Consider the following 25,736-nt stretch of genomic DNA (forward strand, 5'->3'; position numbering starts at 1 on the left):
ATGCTGGTTCAACATGGCACCATGTTGTGAATTGAGGGAAATGGAATTCTTTCCTTGTATTAAAATGAGGAATTCCTCTGATACTTCAAGTATCAGACTTTTTTTTTTTTTTTTATGGGCAATGGGTTAATAGAGCCTCAACTTGGAGATTTAGATGAAGCAATTGGGTAGAAGGGTTGTTTGAAGAGGGAATCTTGCATTTTCTGATTGCTTATATCATGATCAACCGTGCTCTCCTAACTGAAATACAGAGAAATGAGCACACTGATGATAGCCACTGTTTATGGAGCACTGAATACATTCTGGTACCTTCTCAACTGCTTCACATAAACTACCTCTAAATCTCACAATAACTTTGCAGATTGGTATTTGATTATTTCCATTGACAGACGGGTAATTACAAGTTCGTCTGTCTTACGTGTTGCCCTAGTTCACATGTCTCCTTACATGTGTTGGACACTTTTGCGATGCATAGTACATATATCAATAAGTCTTTTCCCTAACTTTTAACCAATTCAAAACTAAAGTGATCTGGATCACTTCAAATGTTTAAGAGGTCTAGTAAATATACATACTTTATTCAAAGTAAATCTAAATAAAATATCTATTTTCTTATTTCAAGGTGTGCACTGATAGAATAAAAGTGATTGGATTCAATGGGAATACATTTGACATGCTTTTTTATTTGATGGTATTGCACACTTTCTACATAGTGTATATCTTCAAATCACTAGACTCCCAGTACCCAAAGATTAAAAGGGTGAGAAAGAGAGAAAAAACAGAATTTCAAGTGAAACACTCCTTGTTTCATATTTCCTAATGTATAAGAATTGATCATTTTCAAAGTAGATCTACAAGAACATTTGTTTTTAGTATTATGGCAATTCCTTTGACAAGATACCTATCTGTTAACTTAATTGAGATACAAGAAATGATGCTCATTTACAACATCAGAAATTCCTAGTAATTAAAAGGTTAGCTTTTAAAAAACATGTTTTTCCTCCCTGCACATGCTACCAAATACCTAAGTTGTATTTCAAGGTTCAGAATTTTATTTTTATTCTATAGCTAAAGGTGGTATTATTTTTACAGAATAGTTTTTCCCTTATACCAAATATTTTCATTCTTTGTTTTTATAAAATTCCAAAAGGTGCTAAGAAAAATAAAGCAGAATAGGAATCTAATCTTGTAGATCTCTCTGATCATCATCCACAGGGCTTATGGATAGAAAAGTTGAACCCATAATTCAGAAAAAGCTTTTAGGTTGAAAAACTAATTCCGCATTAAGAAAAATACATACTCTCTACATACTAGCTAATTCTTCATACTTTATATATATGCTGTTCCCATTGATAGAGATGAAATGTTAATTCTTTTTAAAATTATGTTTCTAAATAGTAGGTGGGATTTTTCAGTTAAATTATTACTTACCTGTATGAATTCTGATTTTGATCCACATTAAGAAGATGCCCATTTTTCCTCCACCTGATTGATGGTTTTGGTATCCCAGCAGCCTCACAAGCCAGAGTAGTTTGAACATTTACTGTTACAGTTATGTTGGTAGGACCCGGAGCAATGGATGGAGGAACTAAAACAAAGTCAGCAAATAAGAGGGAAACACATTCAGCAAATAGTATGCCATCTGAAGTATTTCTGCCAGACTGAAATTAATCACTGGTAACTTGCTCCATAGTTAAAACACAAGAAGACTCTGTGAACTTAGTGTTGTGATGGTGCTAGCCACAATGAGGAGAAAACACGGGTCTTAACTGTTCACAGTAGATTGTGGTACCTTCACATAGCCCCGGATATCAAGGTCTTTATGATCTCACAGGTTTAGGCTATCAAAGAACATTTAACCCAAAGATTAGATGCTGTTCATATTTACCATGGACTTGTAAATCTATTCGCCTGCGGTCTGTTCCAGCAGCATTGGTAGCCATACACAAATATCGCCCAGTATCTGTGACGTGTGCTGACTGGATATGAAGGAATCCATTTTCCAAGATGGAGTATCTACAAGAAAGATCACAAGTGAAGTCCCTGGAATCAGTGTTTTCTGATTATTTACATTCTGACTGAGAGTATTCTACAAAACTTAGTGACATTTTTAGTCTTTTTCCTGCTATAGAAATTTGCAATACCCTTGGTGGAAAAAAAGGGATATTCCACAAAGGTGCATAGCAGATGAACTTGTGATCTTGGATGAATTATAATCATTATGTTTTGGCCATAAGCCTTAGGATATGCTTTTAAAATAATATATTTTGATTCTCATATTAAGATGAAGAACTAATATTAAATATAACAAGACCAAAATAATACATTGGAAAAGAAAATTTAGGGAATTATCCTTCAGTTCTTGCAGTATTTTGCATTCTTTTCCAGAACTGTTACCTTGCATGACTCGCAGATAGAACAGCACCATCCTTTCTCCATGTTATCCTTGGGGTTGGCACACCCTCAGCAAGGCATTCCAATACAGTTGACGTATTTAAGTGAATGATAAGACTCTGGGGGCCACTCTTTATGTTTGGAGGAACTGCACAAGAGATGCACATGGAAAACTTCATTCATATCAATAATATAGCCCGAACTAAGACTCTGAAGAGGTAATACAAGGTTAGCTTTGAGTCAAATGTATAGCTTTGTCTACAGCTAATTCAGGTTAGTATGAACAGAATTGAGGTTTAATTCCTAAAGTCTTACTCAAGATACTTAGTTTTTCAAAATAAAGCACAGATGGGGGAAGGAGGTTTTAAATCCCTGATACGGTGTGTGAAATCTGGCTTTGTAGGAGATGCTTGAATAAAAATCAGCTCTGGTCTGATGCAAATTAAAGATGATATTTCTTATTTCTCTTTGGCCAAATAATGGTCTGAGAATGTTAACACTGGAACAACTTCACTTTAAATAAAGAACAGAAAGTGGACTGTTCTAATGAAAAGCACATCTGTGATTAATCATGCAAGTCTCAGAGCATGTATTTTATTAATCATTGAGTTCATATGGGAATAGAAAACTTGAATTTTAATTTTACTCTTAGAGATATTAGTTGTATGGGTCACCCAATATCGTGTAAAATTTCATACATTAAAAAACCAAAGAGACTGTGATGGGGAAAAGTCTGTATTATCTTCCTAAATATTGACAAATTTTAATGTTTAGATTTTAGATTTGAGAGAATCACAGTCCTATGGCAGTCTCTGTCTAGTATATATATACTCAAACACCAACATGAATAAAGGTGAACTAAATAATGAACCACATGTCATCCAAAGCCTTAGTGTGCCTTTCTCAATGGTTCTGATCTGAATGACACAAAATGTCAGGATATGTTAATAACAACTGGACATATATTATCCTCTAAGATCATGTATCTTTAATTATTTTTTTTTGAAATATGGTTTGAATATAGCCATAATACAAATACTACATGTTGTCTTTTTCAAAAAATAAGATAACCACAAGAATTCATTGAGTGTGCCCATAAGAAACAAAAAACGTTATCATTTCTTTGAATGCCCTTGGCTAAATTTTTAAAATGTCACAAACAATTATTAATTTTTCTTACCATTTACAGTGAGAATAAATCCTCTTGTAGTCTTTCCTGCAATGTTGCTGGCCACACAAGTATAATTGGCTGTATCACTTAGATCTGCATTATTAATTTGCAAGTATCTCCCTCCAGATAGGATTCGTACTCGAGGTGTTGCCTAGATTCAGCAAGTAAAATTTACCATTGAAATGTCAGGAAAAGAGAATAAAATACTACTTTATAACATCAAAAATAACTACAGTGAGCTGTGGATTGCCTGTCTTCTAGTATGCTTTGTCTGCTCCCCCTACCATTATTCTGGGATCAAAACCTCTCAGGAACTACTTCTATGAGTGTGCTTAAGGCAAAGGCACAATCAGTATTCCCAGTTCTTCTGGCCACAATGATCCGGATACTCAAGGATGAGCCGGTGACTCAAGCTGGGCCCCTGAGAGCCCCCTGTAGGACTTTGTTGGAAGTGTTGGGGAATAAGACAGGCTATTTTTTTACTGGTGTCTGGTAGTGAGGATGACATAGCCTGGTGGCAGTCTGTCCATGTGTGGACAGCTCTAAATCTAAAACACAGCAAGCGGAGTTGCGATTCAGAGAAAAAAAACATAGATGCTTGGTTACATGAGGAGAACCTGTGGATCTAGTAATACCTAAAACCTAAGTTCACCAATCACTATAGGTAATAAATGCCTTTAAAAAAAATTTAAGTTGGTTTGAGTTTGAATTCTGTCACTTACAACTGAAAGCTCCATGACTAATAAATTACCTTTGTTTATAGAAAATAATGATCCTTTAACATTTTAAAAATAAGTAAATAAACGATTTTAGTCTACAAATATTTGTTAAGCATTTATTTTGTGCCCAGGCATGGGACCAAGAATTATGAAAATACAGAGACAATGAAACCTAACCTTTCCTATTAAGTCCAATTGGGAAAATAGATGTAAACAAGTAGTTTTGTACAAATTAAGATGCATGATGTTCATAATCATTAAAAAATGCCAGGTAGCCATCAAAGACTGATATTTTCTGGTTGAACCAAAGAAGGAACTACTTCAGGAAGAGCCTAAATAAGATTTTTCTGCCATATGGGCTCTTTCCCACATAGATATATAGTTGACCTTCGAACTGTGTGGGTCCACTTATATGTGGATCTTTTTCAATAAATGCAGTACAGCCTGTAATGTATTTTCTATTCCTTATGATTTTGTTAGTAACATTTTCTTTTCTCTAGCTTACTTTATTGTAAAAATAGAGTATATAATATATATAACATACAAAATATGTGTTGATAGACTGTTTATGTTATTGGTGAGGCTTCGGGTCAACAACAGATTATTAGTAAAATTTTGGGGAGTCCAAAGTTATATGTGGACTTCTGACTGTATGTGTGTGGGGGGGGGGCGTGCCTCTAACCTCCATGCTGTTCAAGGGCCAACTGTCTATTTCTAATGAAAAAAGTTGTTCATACTAAAATATGCAGTTCAGCTCCATTTATTTTACGAGATCATGTATTTTCTCTAGGCTTTTTTTTTTTTTTTAAGATTTTGTTTATTTGAGAGAGAGAGTGCACAAGCAGGGGGAAGGGCAGAGGGAGGGGGAGAAGCAGGCCCCCCGCCGAGCAGGGAGCCCCATGTGGGCCCGATCCCAGGACCCCGGGATCATGACCTGAGCTGAAGGCAGACGCTTTACCGACTGAGCTACTCAGGCACTCCTCTCTAGGCCTTTCATTGCTATAGGGGCTATTAATGAAAAAATCTTATTACCGCTGATGAGAATAAGTGATTTCTTAAATATATATGTTAAGTTCTATAAAACATATATTTGTAAATTTTTTTATGTGGGTATAGCAGGGTTGTAGGCTAATAAAAAATTTCAGAGTTTATTCTTACGTTTTTGTTCCATGAACATCAATAAGTTCTGCTAAGTCATCAAGTCTCACTACAGTTTTCTCTGGTTCTCTTCCCACTGCCCACCAGTGATTCTTCCAAATCTGACTTCTTTCTTCAGATAGAATCTCATTCTCAACCGATGCTCTTGCTTCCTACTCCATGCAGAAAACCAAAGTCCTGTGCCTGCAGTTCTCTCCTCCTCCCACCTTACATGTGAATGCAACCTTCCTATCTTTCCATCTCTGTGGAAAAAGGTCAGTCCTTTTGTCCAAGGCTAATCTCCTCACCTGTGAACAGGGTCCCATTCCTTCTCTGTTCAACACATGTCATCCTATAAACTTCTCTTTCTCTCTCCTATATCTTTAGTCTCTTTTTTTTTTTTTAAGATTTTATTTATTTATTTGACAGAGAGAGACAAAGCAAGAGAGGGAACACAAGCAGGGGGAGTGGGAGAGGGAGAAGCAGGCTCCCCACTGAGCAGGGAGCCCGATGTGGGGCTCGATCCCAGGACCCTGGGATCATGACCTGAGCCGAAGGCAGACCCTTAACGACTGAGCCACCCAGGCGCCCCTTTAGTCTCTTTCTTTCAGTAAATAAACACATAAAATCTCTTTTATATTTCAAGAATAGGCCAAAATTATTTCCATTTCCTCTTCTTCCTTAACTCTCCCAACAACTGTAACCTATCTTTTCCTTTGATCACTTTATTGAAGAAACATTGTTCTGATCTTTAATCACTTCTGTGTTATTCCCAAAACCATGGATGCAATTTAATTTGTATCTTAATGGACTCTGTCAACCACTCCCTCTCTTTTCCTTGGCTTTTAGTACACCAGTGTATCCTATACTTAATTCTATCTCTCTGAGTCCTTCCTTCTCTGTTCTGATCTTTTCTTTTTCCTTTGCTCACCTTATAATTATTAGTGTTGCCTTACACCCTATTCTCATTTACAGGTTATCTCACACTATTCTCTCTGGTCAACTTCATACAAATCTATGGCTTTAACAACTGGTCATACCATGGAGGACTACCAAGTCAAAGATGTTTTTGATGAAATAGGGACCCATATTTCTTAGTACTTTTAAGAATCTCCACTTGGAAAATATATTGGTAATTCAAACTCAAAATATCTGAAACTGAATCATCTCTTTTTTCATAACTCTTGAACTCACCCTGTCCCAGTACTAACATCACTTGATCATAGCAGGGATTAACCTAAACTTCTCCATCATCAACTTTCACTCAGTTTCTATCTGAACACCTAATAGTTGTTGCTTGTTTGTTTTTTTTAAGAGAGAGTGGGGGCTGGGGAGGGGGAGAGAGAGAGAGAATCTTAAGCAGACTCTGCAATGAGTGCGCAGCCCATCATGGTGCTCAGTCCCATGACCCTTAGATCATGACCTGAGCCAAAACCAAGAGCCAGATGCTTAACTGACTACACCATGCAGGTGCCTCACTATTTTCACTCAAAAATAGTTTTGAGTGAAATGCACACATTGGAGATAAAACTGTGGAGAAAAAGTCAGAACATGAAAGGTCTTGTGAGCTAAGTGGGGTAGTTTAACCTGAATCCTGAAATCTGTGGGGAATCATCAAAGGATTTTAATCAAGGCCTACTTCAGCCACACCAAGTTACTTTGCAATTCCTGCAAGAGCAGCATTCCTTTTCCTGTAATGGCTTTGTAGATATCATTACCGTGATTAGAATACCCTTCTTCTTTTTCACCCAGAATCTACCCATCATTTAAAACTGAACTCACCCTTTCCAAGAGGCTCCCCTGAATTGTTCCTTACCCTGCAGTCTGAGTTACTTGCTTCTTCTCTGTTTTCATTAAATGCTATATACATCACCCTAACATATGAGTCGTATCCATGCTCTAATCTTTGATTTAATTCTATGTCTTTTCAAGTAGTCTGTGAGCTCCTTGAGGGTCACGACTACTCTCAGTAGCAATTATAGTGCCTACCGTTATAGAAGGAGCACAATAAATAGAGAAACTGAGACACAGGAAGGTTAAGTGATACCCACGATAATTTAGCATGTAAGTAACTCTCAGCATCCAGTCTGGTTTTGGTCCTTTGGTATGGTTTGGTGGTGGTAGAAGTCTTTCTGCCTTAAGTGTTAGGGGACTTAATCTTTTATAATTAGGCACAATGTAACACAGTAGGTTATATTAACAGGATGAGGGGAAACAAAAGGAGGAAAAAAAGCATAAGTAACTACTAGGATAAGAACAATCAGAGCATTCAAAGTCAAGGCTTTGCACCAACCCTAAAGGCTATTTAGGATCCTGGGCTGTGACACTCTGATAGCAGACAGATATCACGTGAGCATGGGAAGCTTTAGAGAGCCAGTAAGTGTGTTCTTCAAGGATTCCAGTCCTATATTCCTGGTATCCAAGGAGGGGCCCTCCTCAGGTCCCAGTTTATTCCAGAAAAATTCAGTCAGAAATTTGCCCATGACACTTGACAGGGCAGGTCAGCTCTTCTGAGACTCGGATGACTTCTTACCTCTCAAGTAAAGAAATAGCTGAGTGTTTCAAATACAATTTTAATTCACAGGCTCCAGGAGATACATACTTGCACCAATTTACAGAGTGTCTGAAACAAAATACCTGTCTTTTGACCCATAACTAGTTAATAACTACCCAAGCACAGGTTGAGAAAAGAAGGCTGATTAAAAGACCCTGTGCCCACACCTCCAATGTCAAATAATAGTAGCCTGATACTGTTTGGTTTTGTCTACCTACCAAAGACGCTACAGCTGATTTTTTTTTTCCTCAAAATGAATTTGTGGAACTTAGCAAGATTTACCTGTAACCGTTCTCCATTTTTAAGCCAAGTGATTACAGGGGGAGGCACTGCATCCGATTTGCATTCCAATGTTACTTGTCTGTTCCGTAACACAGTGAAATCCTGGGACTCATCAGTTCCAGCAATGTTAGGGGGTACTGGGTGCGAGAACAAACATGTCAGAGGCTTTCAGTAAACAAGATATAAAAATGATCTGAATTATATTAGGTTTTCAACAAATTTTGCTTCTGTTATATAAAATAAGAGGCATAAACTTAAAACATTACTCGTTCAATTTGTGGTACAAATGACTACCAGTAGTGGACTTTTTTTTTTTTTAAGTCTTACTCTGTACTTTCACATATATAAAGTAATGAAATTCTTCCAATAGTCACATGAATGACAAGATAAGTAATATAATCACATTATTATCACCATTTAACAGGTAAAGAAACTAAGGCACAAAGAAAGGATTTCTTGTCCAGGTCTCACACTTGGTAAGAATTTTCTCTCAACATCAGATTTCCAAACTACTAAATCAGGGTCTGTTCCATAATAATATAGAGAAATGTATATACTTTCATAATATTCAGAAATATATTTTTTAATGTGACTCTTATATGCAGAACTTACATGTCAATTAACAGCAGGTCTAATTTGTGTGTAGGGCTGGTGGGGGAAGGGGGGCACCTAAATTACGGACAATTTGCACTGCCTAGTCATCTTGACTAAGACAATGAAGTAAGTATCTTCTGTTTGGTTTTTTAAATGTTCCTTTCCATAAAGAGTAATTCTTATCTCTATGTTGAAATAATATTGACCTGAGTCTAAATGGCCCAACTTTTCTAGAAGGTAATTTGGCAATAAATTTCGGAGCTTTAAATGTGTACGTGTGTATGTGTAATCAAGCAAGTGTACTTATAGAAATTTATCAAAATAAAAGAATTAAGGAAACAGGCTAATATGTATGCACAAAGATGTCTATAACAGTATTCCTTGTACTGATGAAAATTCAAGAACAGCTTAAATATCCAAAAATAGGGAATTAAATTATTAATTTATTAATTAAATAAATGATGGTGTATTCATAAAATGGGACACCATGCCATCACTAAAAACTGTTATAAAAATATGTTTTTTGACATGAAAACATGTTCATCAAACCATTAAGAGATATGAAAAACAAGTTTGATACTGCATGTTGTAGGGTACATTTCTGTGACAAAACATCTGTATGCAAAAAAGCCTTTGTGTAATGAGACTGGATGACATATTTTCTTCTTTATCGTAATTTATAGTCTATGATTTTAAATAAAGAACTACGAATTATTTGTGCAGAAACAAAATGAATGAGTCAAAAAGTCCACTGAAGTATTTCCAAAAAGCACTTGATCAGCCAAATATAAGAATCAGATTTGCAAAATACATATTTCCTTATACATAAACATATCTTATGATGTGCTACAGAGCTGCCCCAGGTTCCATGAATTACAGCTTCTAATTAGGTATTAGTATATGATAGATTGCAGGACATTTTGCCAAATTTACCATGCACTCTCACTAAATATTCTTTATCATCATCTCCTGAAGTACTGGATGCCAGACACGTATATCTTCCTGTATCCTCCACCTGCAAAATCCAAATAAGTGAATTACACAATGTTAACATGTCAGTTTTCGTGATGAGAATAAGCATTCACTAGAATGAATATAAAGTCTCACACAAAACAAGATAGCACAACAAATAAAATTTAATAAACTGTTTTAACATTAGCTCTCTGTAACATAGCTCTCTGTAAAACTATGTTTTAAGAGGTTTTCAATATCTGATCTCAACATGTTTGCATGTTAGGTATATTTAGTGATCTCAGAAAAGGCAGATATATATAGGACCTAGCACCAGAGGTCACAGATGAGACACACAATATTCACTGAACAAATATTTATGGACTTAAATGGTAGATTTAAAAGTTCAATTGGCATCTTCCTGAAGAAAATGCAATACAGTTTATTAAGTAAACAAATAAAGTATCAGGTTATTTAAATAAAGTACATTAATTCCACATTTTGAATGTACCTTTGGTAAACGTGGTGAAACAAAAGAGCTATATTATATAATCTGGTTGCAAACAGTGTCAGACTGACAACATCATCTACTATTACCTGACTAAAACTAGAAACATTTCTTTAAAAACCCCGTGCATAGTTTCCACTGGAAGTGTTAGTCTTCCTTCATATGTTTGACATTGTGTAGACACAGCCCATGCTTACGTATGCATAAAATATACTCTGTAAAACAGACGATCTTACTTCTGTGAAAAATATATTTTGGAAAAGCAGAAAAATCCTGTTTTCATTTATTTTACTACTTGAACATTCCTAGAATATTGTGAATTTTTAAATTCTTACATTCAAAACTGACTTTATAGGTTATGGAAAAACTTTTTGGTAGGCTGCAGAAACTCCTTCGAAAAAAATTTAAGACTAGTATGTTTGCAAAAATACTTAAATACAACTTTAAGAAGAATGGCACTCACATAGTCCTTCAATTAAGAATTTAAAATGATGTACCGAGGCCTAGAGAATAACTTCGCATTTCCCATCATATGTTGAAAGTCGTTTAAAACTCAACTTTTCTCTATCAACTCACTTTATTCCCAATTAATAGTGCCCTCTCCGCTTGTTTTGACTTACCCAAACTTGAACCATCACTCATGTCTACTCCTAAATCTTACCTCCTCCAATAAATATTTCCTGACAATTTGTGCCCTTCTGGATGCCTACAGTCATCATTCGTAGCTATATTTTCTAAACTGTGTTCTGTTTATAAGGTGTCAGAAAAGTGACAGTTAATCATATTTCTCTAGAGTAGTATTTTTCAGGATTGTTGATATGCAGTATGGCTCACAAAGGAGAGGAAGGTATAGTATATAAAGTTTTCCAATTCTATTTGGTCACAGAATTTCCTCCATTGGAATAACTCACAGAACTAGTGTTTGATGGAAGATATTTTAGGAAACTCCTGTCTTTACCACACAATTTGGAATTTGCAAAGCTTCCAATATGTGTCAGCCGTAACTGTATGTTACAGATACATACATGAAAAGACAAAGTTCAGATAAGTGAAATATAATGTGATAGGTGAAATATAATGTATAATGTACAAAATGCCCTGAAAACACAGAGGAGCAGAGGAACCAAGATCAGTCTTGGGACTTGATAATATTTAATTTTCTACTTCTAAAATATCTTGAATGGTTTTCTTACTGTTTCTTTTCCTAATTTTATCATGTGTGTCGTTTTATATCCCCTAGACAACTGGAAACTTCTTGAAGGCTGAGACAAGTTTTATGTATTATGTTTGTATTCTCCACAGTGGCTAGCTCATGTGAGTCCCATCTAATACTCAATGGGATCTCTGTCTCCTTTTGTTAAACCAAACTCTATAATGTTTCCATTTAAGACCTACTATGATGTGGCCTTAATATTCCTTATAAGCTTTGTTTATCATTATTCCTTTGTATTTATAATTCTATTCCACACAGTTCCCTGTCTCCTTATGTTACAAAATTCTTTTGGCTCCTTTTTTATCTGTTGAAATTATATCATTCAAGGATTTTCATTCAGTAAGTTGTTTGAAAGCTTAACTCGAGTTTTCTCTGAGTTATTGCAATGTTTGACAGAGAGAAAAGAGGGGAATGGAAGGCATGTTCTCCTTGATATTAGAAACAAGGAATGTGCTGAGTTCCACTGGGTAGGCTTTTGAAGTGGATATAGGATTGAGACCCAGCTCTATCACTGAACAGCATTGAGTACTTGGCAGGCAAGTACTTGATCTCTCTGTGCCTGTTTCTGGTGGTGTAGAATGGAGATAAAGACTTGCTCACAGAGTTGTTATGATAGTCACCGGTGTGATTGAGCCCAGAGCTGAACTCAGGACTGACACAGTAGACAATTCGTAGCCCTTTGCTCTCTTTTTCCAGCTCCCTTTCCTTCCTCTTTCCTCAGTAAAAATGGACACAGAATATAATTAAATAATTTATTCCATGTTTAAAGGGATGATGATTATCACAATAATAGCAGCAGGAAAAACAATTCTATCTAACTCTATTTAACATTACTACATGCCTGTGGCCCTAAACTAAGCATGTTAGGTGATCTTTTAAATCCTCAAGTGTAGGAGTTAGGTATTATTACTACTTTTATCCCAAAGTTACGGACGGGGGTATTAGGGCACAGATGGAGAATATCTGTAATATAAGATTTGTCTTTGTTAGTAAAACAGAAGATTGTTATGATAAGGCATCCCAGACATACTTCTCTTTAATAAATTTATGTTTCTGATGAATTTCCTTAAACACAAACTAAAAGAACAATTTTACTGAATTGGTTGTTTGAAAAATTGTGTCTCTTCAGATTTTTATGTCTGCTAGTTCATTTGAGAGACCAAAATTGCTCTTTGAGGCCTCATATGTATATATGTTGAACTGCTTTTTGCCAGTTCTGTAAAGGGCTGCATGGCACAAGTTAAGAGCTTCAGGTAATACTCACTTACAGCACTGTGAAAAAACATGAAAAATTAAAGTATCTTGCTTTCTTCCAAGTTTAATATGATACTTCTACTGCTCTTTTTTAGTCATGTTACCCTGTGTCTACCCAAACATGCATACCATAGAACCAATCTACCTTTGTGAAGGTTACTGAGAGGAATCTGTGATCCATTTGGATTCAAAAACATTAATTTCTCCATTTTGCCTATATTAGCAAGTGAGAAGTATAGTCCAGGATAAAATAATTTTTTTGACTTTGACACTTACCTGAGCACTAGATATTTGAAGGATCTCTCCACCTCCAAGAGTTTGTACCTGACCTGTCTGTGGGAGGGGCCGTCCATCCTTCATCCAGGTAATTTTAGGAGTTGGGATTCCAGAAGCAAAGCAGGTAAGTTCAAGTGGATTATTAACAATCACTGATATTTCTACAGGTTCTTCTGATCCATTGATATGAGGTGGTTCTATTTAAAGGGAATTGAAAACAACAACAAAATAAACTTGCTGTTTGATAAAATACTGCTGATTAGAAAAACTTTAAAAGGAAATTCATCTCAAATTTATGTTCATATACTACAAATTGGTTAAATACCAAAATGATAATTCCTAGATGTTATTACCATTTGTCACTGGCACTATTTTAAAAGGGATGGCTCATATCTATCAGAGATCATGAAATAAATGGCAAGCCTGTCCAAGGCAATGACAGCTCAGCAACTGGGATTCAGATACAGAGAGCAGTCTCACCTAACTGTGAAGATTGGAGAACCATAAAAACGAAACTCATCTTGCACCATTTTTTAAAGAGAGATACTTCCACAAAGTAGTGTGTTTTTGTACCTTCTAAATATCTATTGTTTCTACAAAAGTAACAGGCAAATGCTGTGGAATTCTGCTCTCATCTTTTCCCTGCAGAACTTTAAGAGGAAACAATGACTAAGCAGAAGAAAAAATAGTTACATTTGGAGACTATTTCTGCATAGAACACATTTGTTATGTCTGGGCAGAAATAATTTCCTTTTTTATTTATATTTCTAAATTACCTTTCTCAAGAGGATGTTAAAAATCTAAACACTTGGAAGAAACATTAAGGTTCCTTAAGTCCAACTATTCTCAAGTTTAGAAATCCCTTTAAAACAGTCTTTTCATAGAATGATCATTCAAGTTTTCTATGAACGTTTCCAGTTTACTATTTCACAAGGCAGCCAAAATAGCTGTTGGACAGCTCCAAGGATCAGACTTTTTTTTTTTTTTTTTTTAAATCAGGCACATAGTTTAGAACAGAGGTTCACAGAAGAGCATCTAGAGTCAAAGAGGCTGAGTTTGAATCCTGGGTCCAATAATTATTAGCTTAGTGGATTTGGGCAAACCTCTAAAATAAGAATAGCACTATTATTTAACTAGTAGGATCACTGTGAGCATCCAATGAGATAATCTATAAACTACACATTTCTTTTGTGTTTCTGAGTATGTTTTATTTATAATTAAAGGTTTTTAAAAAGTTATTGCTACTACAATGTCTACTACAGCTGTTGGTGTTATTATTAAAACCTGTTTACTAAAAAAAAAAAAATTCCACCTATGGTCCCCGTTTTCCTTTCTGGAGAAAGACAATATATTAAATCTATATACCTTTTCAGACTATAATTAAGAAGTCAGAGTTTCTTAACCACTGACCCACATGACTTCTTTTTTTACTTTCATTCATCTTATGTATTGCTGTCAAAATCCATTTTCTTAAGTGAATTTTAGAATGATCCAAGATTTCTTGCTTAAGGATTTCAGTGTTTCCATGTTGCTTACTGAATTAAATAAAAACACTTCATCATGGCTTCCAAAGCTTCTGCAATAGGTCTTTATCTTTATAAAATTATGTACTTTTAATATACTTAAATGTAACCTAGGCTTCAAATTTGACTACTTTTTTCCCTCAACAAGTCCAGTCTTTTCTTGCTCTGTGACTTTACTAATGCTATTCCTTCTACTGTTACATCTTCCAATAGTCCCATCCACCAACTGAGCATGTTCAAATACTACCAAGGTCACATTAATGTCATTAAATTCATTTGTAAAAACCATAAATCCTTTTTGATTCTTTTTTTTTTAAATTTTTTTATTGTTATGTTAATCCCCATACATTACATCATTAGTTTTAGATATAGTGTTCCATGATTCATTGTTTGTGCATAACACCCAGTGCTCCATGCAGAACGTGCCCTCCTCAATACCCATCACCAGGCTAACCCATCCTCCCAACCCCCTCCCCTCTAGAACCCTCAGTTTGTTTTTCAGAGTCCATTGTCTCTCATGGTTCTTCTCCCCCTCCGATTTCCCCCCCTTCATTCTTCCCCTCCTGCTACATTCTTCTTCTTTTTTTCTTTCTTAACATATATTGCATTATTTGTTTCAGTCCTTTTTGATTCTAACACCAACAATAAAATTTCTCTCCCTTTAAATTTCCAAAGCATGTTGTTTATATTACTCAAAAGCACTTATCTGATTCTCTATTTGACTACAGTCAATTCTTTATTCCTTTCATTTATTAGTTATTTACTATGTTTCAGTCATTACGGATACAAAAATTAATTAGGCATGGCCTTTATCTTCAAAGCTTATAGTCACTAGATTTAAAACAACATCAACAATAATAGAAACAGCATATTCCCCCTGATTCAAACCCCCAGTCATCAGATCTTACAGATAGATGTTAAGTGACTATCAACTATTTTATTCTGTGTCTTGCCCATATGTCTTATACTTTGGACAGAGTAGGAGGTATACATACTCCGATGACTCCAGAACTTATGTTTTTAACTTATATCTCTCTTCTGAGCTTAAGATCCACAAATCCAATTATCAGATAAACATCTCCAGTGGAATATTTGGACACTACTTCCATTTAAACATGTATTCAGACAGAACCTGTTACCTTATTCCTCAAAACCTGGTCCTTTTCCATCATTTCCTGCATTTATGAGATGGATTTACCAATCATCCAGTCATATAAACCAGAAACTCGGAGTCACCCTTGATATCTTCTTCATCACTCTCCTATATCCAAATCCTCAAGTAAGTCCTAATACTTCTACCTGCAATTATTTCTAAATGCATTTTTTCCTCTCACCTCCATTACTAATCTGAACTACAATACTATTTACTTGGACTAACATCACTTATTTCCTGCCTTTAGGTACCCAATCAATATTATCTATTTGTTTCTTTCACATTAACAGACCCCAATTTTGTTGGGACTGGCAGAGTGCTAAAAACTCCATTTCCTAGCCTCTGCCGTAGATGGTAGATGGAGTGGTATGTGAAGATTCTGATCAATGAGATGTAAATGGAAGAGGTTCTGTACGGTTTTTAAAAAAGTTCCTAGGGGGGCAACTCTTCACCTTTCCTCTTTTTCCTGCTCTGTTGTTGCATCTAGTGATGCTAGGGGTGACCAGACAATGCATGATCACTGACCAACTGCTAAGAATAGCAGTTCCCCAGGTTAGGACAGTTACTTTCACATTTGGAGTGTAGCACTGATCCAAGTGAAGACTTTTTCAGGTTTTAATGGAATTAGCTTTCAACAGATGCTGAAATGCTGAATCTTCTCATCTTTCTGCTGAGCCAGTTTTCAAATCTGTTTTAAGAAAATATTATCCTTATAAACCCTGTAGCTAGGAAGGCTGTTCTTTGTACACGACGCTAACAATATCGTTGTTATTTTCTTGCTCAGTTTTCTACATCCAGAAATGCTCTGGACTGTGATTCTGCTGCTGGGTTCTTGAATTCCTAGAGGAACATGCTTTCTCCCTTTCCCACCGCCACATGTTGGACCAGGCCATATGTCACATACACTGTAGGTGTACAGCAATTATTTGTTACATGATGACTGGAAACATGTCTGGCCCATAATGTATAGCCAATAGTTAATACTTAATATGTGAATAACGTACAAGAGCACATTTATGTCATCTCTTGTTATTCCTGAGACTCTGTGAATTGGTATACAGGAATTTATTATTCCAGCCTTCCTTATCAACACACACTTTCTTCTGTCTTTTGTCTCTAAATACCCTGGAATACCTCCTCCACTACCACCTTTCATTCTAAGGAACACTCATCAATACCACAGTCTCTTCTTTGTTTATTTAGATAGCATTCTATCTCTCTCTACAGTTAAAACTCCCTTTAATCCAGCTAGAAAGTTCTAATTCCATTCAATTTAATCCAATGGATAAATATCATATGTCAAATGCCATGCTAAATCCTGGGAATACTTCAATAGGTAAGGTGGGTACTGCCCCTCACAGAGCTTAACTAAGGATGAAGCAGACTTTTAAAGTTACACAAATGATTAAATTGGTATAGGTACTATAAGGAAGATTACAGAGCATTCTGAAAACATATGCTAACCTCATGCCAAAATTATTCTTATCGTTCCTTGTGAGGTATATTTTGTTCTGGAAGAGCCTGAGGTTTTACTTACGTTGTAGTGAGAAAACAAACAAAACTCCCCAAAAATAATTAATTATGGAACTAGTTAATCTCATTCATCTTCATTTCTCTCCCAAAGTCAAAAATTTTTACTTCAAGTAAAAGATGAAACAGTGTTTTCTCTTTATATTATTTGTTTGCATATAGAACATTGTAATACACATTTCAAATATTTGCTTTAATGTACACAATAGTAAATGGAACTAGACTATTTGAAATGACTATTATAACTATAATCTAGAGATTGGATCATTTGAAAAGATTGAAATAACATAAAATAGTATAAATATCATGCTTTTTCATTAAGTTAGTATTTATCAAGAGCTTTAATTCTTGAAAAAACTTAAAAATCTACTTATCAATTGGTTGTATGATTTTGTTAATGAATAATGTTTTATAAGTAGGAGTTTTCATCTTTTAGACAAATAAGAAACAAAATAATTTAAATTTAATATTCTTCAGGTAAGAGTAAACCTAGGTAAATTACAAAACAGAAATATGAAACACAATGAAGTTTTACAAGTTTTGTCCCCATAGCAAGTGATTCTAAGAATTACACTTACTTACCAAATCTTTATTGTCACTTATTTCCCAATTATTGAATGTTTACATACCCAGGACCTTCAGGATAAAGTGTTTGCTGACTTCTCCAGCTTCATTTGAGGCAATGCAGATGTACCTTCCCGAATCTTCAGTCTCTGCTTTGTTGAGCTGAAGAACCATTCCTTGAGTGCTTACTGTCAGACGGGTATTAGGACCCAGAGGCTGCCCATCTCTAAGCCAGGACATCCTGGGAGTTGGGGTTCCATCTGTAAAGCATGTCATGGAGGTAGAACTACCCTTGACGATTGTGATCTCCTCTGTTCCCATTGCATTGTCCAGATTTGGTGGCACTATACAGAAAACAAAACAGGTAAAATTTACACATCTATTATAATTTGAGACCAAATTAGATAAAAAAAATTTTTTAATGGTTCAGTTAGTTCTGTAGTGTTTCTATGATCTATTAAAATACAGAATTTAAGATAGCATATAAATAACGCTATTATAAAAACAGGTATTAGATAGGCTAATTATTAACCTTCCAAGATATTAGCAATGAAACCTCAGGATTGTTTTCTTGTAGAACACACAAAATTTAAATGTGCTTTAAGTTTTGGCCATTTTTTAACTTCTTAGATTTGTCTCTTTAACTTGTTACAATGTATATTACAGTTTCAGAAGTATATTTTCAACTGCTGTATGGGAATAAATAAAATAATACCAGTTTCTAGAGTAAATTTTATATAATCCAACAAAATTAATTTGTAGGCTATAGTAAATAGTTACTTAACTGTTCTGAGATGTTCTTGGGGATTTAGAAATTTGGACCAGTAAACCTTAGTATTTCAGAAATGGAATGTTTTCAGTTCTCTGTCTACACACACACACACACACACACACTCATGAAGACATATATCTGCACATATTCATTCATATTTTAAATACTCAAAATGAGCCACTAATATTATTAGAAAACAGTCTGAACTTTCTCTTTGTATCAAAAGATGAGTCCTTGTGTCTGGATTGAAATGCTATTTTTAAAAATTTAGATTTGACTTAAGGCAAAATTCCAGGTTAGAAGAGTTTTTTTTTTTTTTTTTAAGATTTTATTTATTTATTTGACAGGGAGAGACACAGCGAGAGAGGGAACACAAGCAGGGGGAGCGGGAGAGGGAGAAGCAGGCTTCCCGTGGAGCAGGGAGCCCGATGTGGGGCTTGATCCCAGGACCCTGGGATCATGACCTGAACCGAAGGCAGACACTTAACCGACTGAGCCACCCAGGTGCCCCTAGAAGAGTATTTTGACAGACAGTATGTTCCAATACACATGGACCCCTTGGGAGAAAATGCATTGTTTCCTAGTTAGCAAGATCCTATTTTACCAATTCTTTCTGATATGTCAATATCTAAATATAAGCCTGTTGCTTAATATTGTAAAGTATTAGGGTCATCTCTGAGACATACCCAAAACTCGAAGACTATAATGTTTATTATCCACCCCAGCTCTGTTGGAGGCCACACACGTGTACACAGCAACATCAGACACCTGAGGTCTCACAATCCTGAAAAACAATTTGACCCAATAATTCATAATTTAATCCCATTCAACATACACAGAGAAAATATTTCTGATTTATACACAGATTATGACTAATGTTGGGAAATTTTAGTTAGGAAGCTTATAATGATCCATCACAAAATACAGATGCTTCAAATGCAATTTGTTCCACAAAGTTGATTAGGCACTGACAGTAAGCCATTAAAAATATAACATAATTTAAGAGTGAATATTTTTCTAATATACATTAAGAAAGAATGATGCTAACATGAAAATCACATGATTGTAGTATGCATCTTTCTATTATTTTGCCACAGAAAGTTTTCTCTAAAATAGCAGTTCTTGGAAATACATATGCGATAGATACGTCTGTCTACGAAAGAGCTATTTTATACAAATTTACTAAAACACAAGCATTTAAATAAGAATAAAAAAACATTTTAATTTTATAGTTGTTAACCTCCCTCTTCCAAAAAGATACTGAAAGGGAAAAATAACCAAACAATAGAAAAATTTAGGAAAAAAATTTCTTAACACCATTTAGATAAAGTTAAAGCCTACAATCGTAGTGACTTTACCCATCTAGCAAATCACACATAATAAAAGCTGACCTGATAACCTGCCCTCCTGATAGCAACCGGATATGGGAGGAGAGAGGCAGAGGAAGTCCATTCTTTAGCCAGTTTATCTGTGGTGGGGGTGTCCCTGTGGCTCTGCATTCAATATTTATTGAAGTATCCACCAAAGTCATTAGTTTCTCTGCTTCTTCTTTATTACCCCTAATTGCAGGTGCAACTATGTCATGCAGAAAATGAGAGAGAGAGAGAGAGAAGGGGTGGGGTGTGCATTACTAGTTCAAATCAGTTCAACTACAATTGCCCATGCTGCTGCTTTTTATCCCAAAAGCAAAGGGCAGTGATCAGATTTTAAAACTAGATGCTTCAGGCACCTACTGCTGGACCTTCATTTCTACTGATAGATTCTGAAGGTAGCAGAGTCAAAAGAGAGTGAAATTTCATATTTACCATAGACATTCAAGTTAAAAATTCGGTCTTCTTCTCCAGCAGGGTTAGAAGCGACACATGTGTATTTCCCCACGTTAGATGGGAGAGCTCCATAAATGTTTAATGTACTGCCATCTGCAGTCACCCTACAGGAAACATCATAGTAAAGGCACTGAGATGATTCATGTGAAGCTAAGAGCTGGAAAACTCACTCTGGGTTACTGTGTTCTTTAAAGAAATACCACCATAAAATGCATCTTCATCTTAGATATATAATGGTTCATATCTTTTTCACGAAGTACATGGAAGTCTGTTAAAGTCAGAGCTTTAGTAAAACTGATGGGGATTTCATGCAATCAACTAAAATTCTACAGAACCAGATAAAATTCATGTCTTCCATCCACCACTTCCTTATGAGAAAAACGGGAACTGAATGAAATCAGGTTGGGAACTTCTCTATCCAAATCAAAGACGTGTTTTTCTCAAAGTTAGAATACATTTTCCTTAGTTACTAAAATAAGGTTTGGATTAAATGAAAATTATCAAAAATTCTGGTATGAAATCTGAAGAATGTTATAATGAGAAACTAAAAGAAATGATATACTAAAAACTAACTATAAATGACTTAGTAATATTTTTAATGAGAATAGGATAACTTATTTAAACTGTGACAACAACTCAGTATTATGTATATGTATATTTTGCAAAAATTTTTCCACAAATTGCTAGAGCTTTACCCTTGAATTACATAATAGTAAATAACTGTACGGTTAGATGATCAAAGATATTTAAGTTAATATTATTGCATTACTGATTCCCTTCACAAGCCATTAATTATCAAACAAATTTCCTGTTTTAGAAAGAGATTAAATGGCTTTCTATAGTTATTAACTACAACAGTGACTTTATTAGAATCTTCCAATGTCAAAAGTAAACACTCCATTTCTACCATATAATGTTATTAAATATGATTATTGAAAATTACAAAAAAAGAAAATTACAATATTATTATGAATCTCTTATATTTTTTCATTTTCAAAATATGAATTTTAAAATTCCATGGGTTTAATCATATGAATAAACAAAAAAGGAGGTTGCCATAACCAAAGGAAAGTAGTAACCTGATTGGCAAATTGTTCCATTTGCAAACCTATACATATTGCGGAAATGTGAACAAATAATCAGTAAGTGAGATTAGAAAAAGTGCATTTGGGATCTTATTGTAAGAGAAGAATGACAGATCATAAATTCCTGGGTATAAATATTATCATATAAGATCTTTAGGTCCCACCACCTATCTAGTACTTGGCTTGCAATATGGTTGATACCATCTGATTTAATAAAAATAATTAAATACTTGTTAACTATTGAGATATGTGCACACCAAAGAAATAAAACTTAAAACATATCTCTAAAATATTATTTGGCAATTTACCCAATCTTCTAATGGGAACAAATATCTAAATTTTAATATAAAATGACTTCAAAGAAAATAACATTTACTTATCTTTCTTTAAATTATGTATATTCAATTCATTGACTAGAAAACAGTCCAAACCCTAAATTTAAAATATTGGTTTAAAATGATAAAGCTTGTAATACATTTAATTAATGCCCACGTATGCATGTATGGTTCTTCAAATAATTTGATTACTCTGATACTTGTATACAGTGGGGCTTTGTGATGAAGTAATCTAGCAGAGAGTAGAATTCTGGACTGTTCTTCTAAAGGCATTTATTGTTGAAAGTAACAGGAAGCCCTTACCATATTGTTATTCCATCTCTATGTAATTTGTTGTATGGGTAACAAGTATCAGCGGAAAATGGGATTTGGACAAATCACTACAAGGAATGAACTAGGTTACGACGATATTGTCTCCTTTTTCAAAATGAGCCAAGCACTCATTCACTCATTGATGTTGATGGATATGGAAAACTTACACACACGTGTGCAGCACACACACACACACACTTTTGAGCAACTGTCTAAGGAGAATTTCTGTGTCCAGGTCTTTAAAATGTTATCTTTTTTCTTTCTGAATACAAAATGATAGCCAAGTTCCCATGAGACTGAATTTGGTATTATTCGTGCGAAATTTGAAGCATAAAGCATTGTAGAATACCTTATAATTAATGATGCAAAGATTCTTTTAAAACATACCGGATTCTTTCTGTTTCACTGTTATTTATGGGCTTTCCATCTTTAAGCCACTGAATAAGTGGGGTGGGAATGCCATTTGCATTGCAGGCCAGCTCAACGTTTTCCCCCTGAAGAACGCTGACTTCACTTGGAATTTCAGCACCAGCAATACTTGGAGGAACTTTGGGGAAATGATAAAGATTTTCATTAACAAGGCACAAGGTTATAAAGTCTAACAAATACAACAGAATCATAGAACAATATGCCATTTTTTTCATATTTTTCCTAGATTGTGGTTCAAGATCCAACTATTATTATCCTCATAAATTACTTCTAAATGAGGAATAGGTCAAGGAATCATTTCAATATTCTTGTTGTATTTGTAAGTTGATACAATTATTTAGTCATATGGGCTAGTGACAAATCTACCTCATGGGTGTCCTTCCTGGCCAAATGAATCACGTTTAGATTAAATCCTCAATATAGTTCAGAATTAGTATAGTTCAGGAGAACGTTTTACAAAATCTTGCCATCAATGTCTGAGAAAAGTATCTAAGTTGGGTGTTTCTCTCTTCATAATGCAATCTAAAAATCGTACTGAATGGAGCACTGGGTGTCATACGCAAACAATGAATCATGGAACACTACATCAAAAACTAATGACGTAACGTATGGTGATTAACACAACATAATAAAATAAAAAAAATTATTCTAAACAATGGATAGGCTTGTTGTACATTTCAAGATCCAATCATTTCTATACTCTTTCTGGCCATCTTTGCTTTTCACTTTAATTATATGATTGAGAGGTAATGTATTATGAAAATATTGACAATGGTTTCAAGCAGAAACACATTTGAATTCCTCTTCTAAGTAATTATGGTAGTGTGCTGGAGGTAGCTCACAGCAGCTCACAAGAGCCAGTGTTACACAGCTTCCCTACTCCTCTTGTTCACTGACGTCATATTGGGAACTTGAAGTGGGCCACAGTGGGGATATTTACACCATAGAAACTGGCAAGTGATTGGCTACAAATCAGGACCTTTTTGTCTGCAGAGTCAGTTGTTAAATATTTACCAGCACATCACTTTACAGCCTCTCCAAATCTCATTTTAGTTGTCCAGAAGACAGTAATAATTGTACCAAATTTGCAGAATTTAGAGTTACTACATTAGTCAAATCAATGAGAGTTTTAATGAGCCATGCTGTAATGAGTATCTAATATAGGACAAGTACTGGACTAGGCCCTATACACATCTCTCTAGTCTTGAGACATGATAAAATATACAGTCAGGTAAGATGTTTGGTCATACCACATTCTCCATGATTAGTACTTATTATTTATTAATGCATTAAACAAAATTAAACATAATTTCTGACGCTGAATCTCTGAATAGTTATTTTTCCCTTTTTTGCTTTTGAAATCTTAAAGTATCACTAATCAGAGAAACCACCAATACTCATAAACTTATTTCAATTTTTCTTTAATTTTAATTTTTACATGATGGATTTTAATCTCATTTTGCAATACATGCATTTATCAAATCATTACATTATGCACCTTAAACTTATACAATGTTATATGTCAATTACATCTTAATAAAACTAAAAAAATTAATATTTTTGAAGTTAACTTTAGCAGAGTTCAACAGGGAGATAATAAATATTCACAGTTACTGCTATAATTTATGAGAAATTCTTTTCATAGTGCCCATAATAACAGGAAAAAACTAGCAAAAAACTTAACTAGAAAAAAACTAGCATTCAACTTAGTTTCAAGTTAGACTTCCATTTCAATTTAAACATTAGGCAAAAAGAAATAATCAGAGTTTTTCTGAAAATCAAAAGTATGCAAGTTCTCCCTCCAGTGCTCAATATAATGCTGGAACATAGTAGGTGTTAATTAAGTTAATTAAGTGTTGGATGAACTAATGTTCCTTATTCTTACCCCAAAATAGTATAAGATTCATGCTTACTTGAAATTTACCTAATCCCTGACTTGTAGTTAGAAAACACTACAATCTCTTCATGAGTTAAATCTTACTTACCTACATAAACATGAACAGATCTATAGGCTTAGCTCAAAATAAGTTATACCAGATTAAAATAAATAAGTAATTCAATAGAATATATACTATTAAAAGTAATCATTTCAGTAAACATGAAAAAATAGAGATTATGAAATTTCTATTATTCTTTTTTCCACAGTTATGACCATTTTCATGAAAATACAAATCTACTGATAAATGTAGACAGAAAATTGACAATATTTTTTGTGAATCTAAAGGTATTTTGTAAGTCACATCATTAGGCTGTATACCTTAAGCTTAGACAGTGCTTGTATCTCAACAAAACTGGAAAAAATAAAATATCCAAAAAATATGAAACTAAGGTATTTTGAATCAATTATAAATGATCTCTTTTTTTTCCCCTAAGATTTTATTTATTCATTTGAGAGAGACAGAGATAGCAAGAGAGAGCAGAGCAGGAGAGAGGGGCAGAGAGAGAAGCAGGCTCCCTGCTCAGGGACACGGGGCTGGATCCCTGGACCCTGGGATCATGACTGGAGTCGAAGACAGACGCCTAACCGACTGAGCCACCCAGACGCCCCTATAAATGATCTCTTTAGATGTAGCTTTATTTTGTACTATAGATAGAATATAATAAAGAAACTGAAGGTAGGTCAGAGTGTACCCCACATACCTTGTTGGGTTTTAAAAAACTAATGAATCGTTGAACACTGTATCAAAAACTAATGATGTACTATATATTGGTTAACTGAACATAATAAAAAAAATAAAATTAAAAAAAAATTTTTTTAAGTAAGCTCTATGCCCATTGTGGGGCTGAACTCACAACCCTGATATCAAGAGTCATACATGCTTTACTGGCTTAGCCAGCCAGGTCTACTCCATACCCCACTTACCTTGAATTGAAAGAATGTAATTTTTCTGTGCTTTTCCCTCCATATTTGATGCAATGCATGTATAGTTTCCACTATCTGAATGCTGAGACCGAGCAATTTGGAGTTTGCTACCTCCAGACAAAATATGTACTTCAAGTGAGTCAGAATTTTCTAGAGGTGAAAACAAAGCAAAACAAAACATAAAAAGCTTTTATTTTTAACATCTCTATAATTCACCATAATATATATTATTTTTTTAAAGATTCATTTATCTGAGAGACAGAGAGCATGCACTGGTGAGTGGGGGGAGGG

General features: G+C 34.7%; 1 protein-coding gene across 1 annotated transcript in view; it reads right to left on the minus strand.

Annotated features, from left to right (window-relative positions):
• The window catches only part of HMCN1 (hemicentin 1), a 478,487-nt gene that overhangs the window by 65,898 nt on the left and 386,853 nt on the right, over window positions 1-25,736 (minus strand). The window contains exons 63-75 of the mRNA XM_078078047.1: window positions 25,446-25,595; window positions 22,541-22,700; window positions 20,401-20,525; window positions 19,987-20,170; window positions 19,282-19,379; window positions 17,889-18,167; window positions 13,054-13,250; window positions 9,785-9,866; window positions 8,258-8,394; window positions 3,575-3,716; window positions 2,398-2,542; window positions 1,889-2,016; window positions 1,432-1,588 (exon numbers count right to left, since the gene is read on the minus strand). Of these exons, the coding sequence (XP_077934173.1) occupies window positions 1,432-1,588; window positions 1,889-2,016; window positions 2,398-2,542; window positions 3,575-3,716; window positions 8,258-8,394; window positions 9,785-9,866; window positions 13,054-13,250; window positions 17,889-18,167; window positions 19,282-19,379; window positions 19,987-20,170; window positions 20,401-20,525; window positions 22,541-22,700; window positions 25,446-25,595 (1,984 nt within the window). The remainder of the gene's footprint in view (window positions 1-1,431; window positions 1,589-1,888; window positions 2,017-2,397; window positions 2,543-3,574; window positions 3,717-8,257; window positions 8,395-9,784; window positions 9,867-13,053; window positions 13,251-17,888; window positions 18,168-19,281; window positions 19,380-19,986; window positions 20,171-20,400; window positions 20,526-22,540; window positions 22,701-25,445; window positions 25,596-25,736) is intronic.

This window comes from Halichoerus grypus, chromosome 7, assembly GCF_964656455.1.
Source record: "Halichoerus grypus chromosome 7, mHalGry1.hap1.1, whole genome shotgun sequence".
NCBI lineage: Eukaryota > Metazoa > Chordata > Mammalia > Carnivora > Phocidae > Halichoerus > Halichoerus grypus.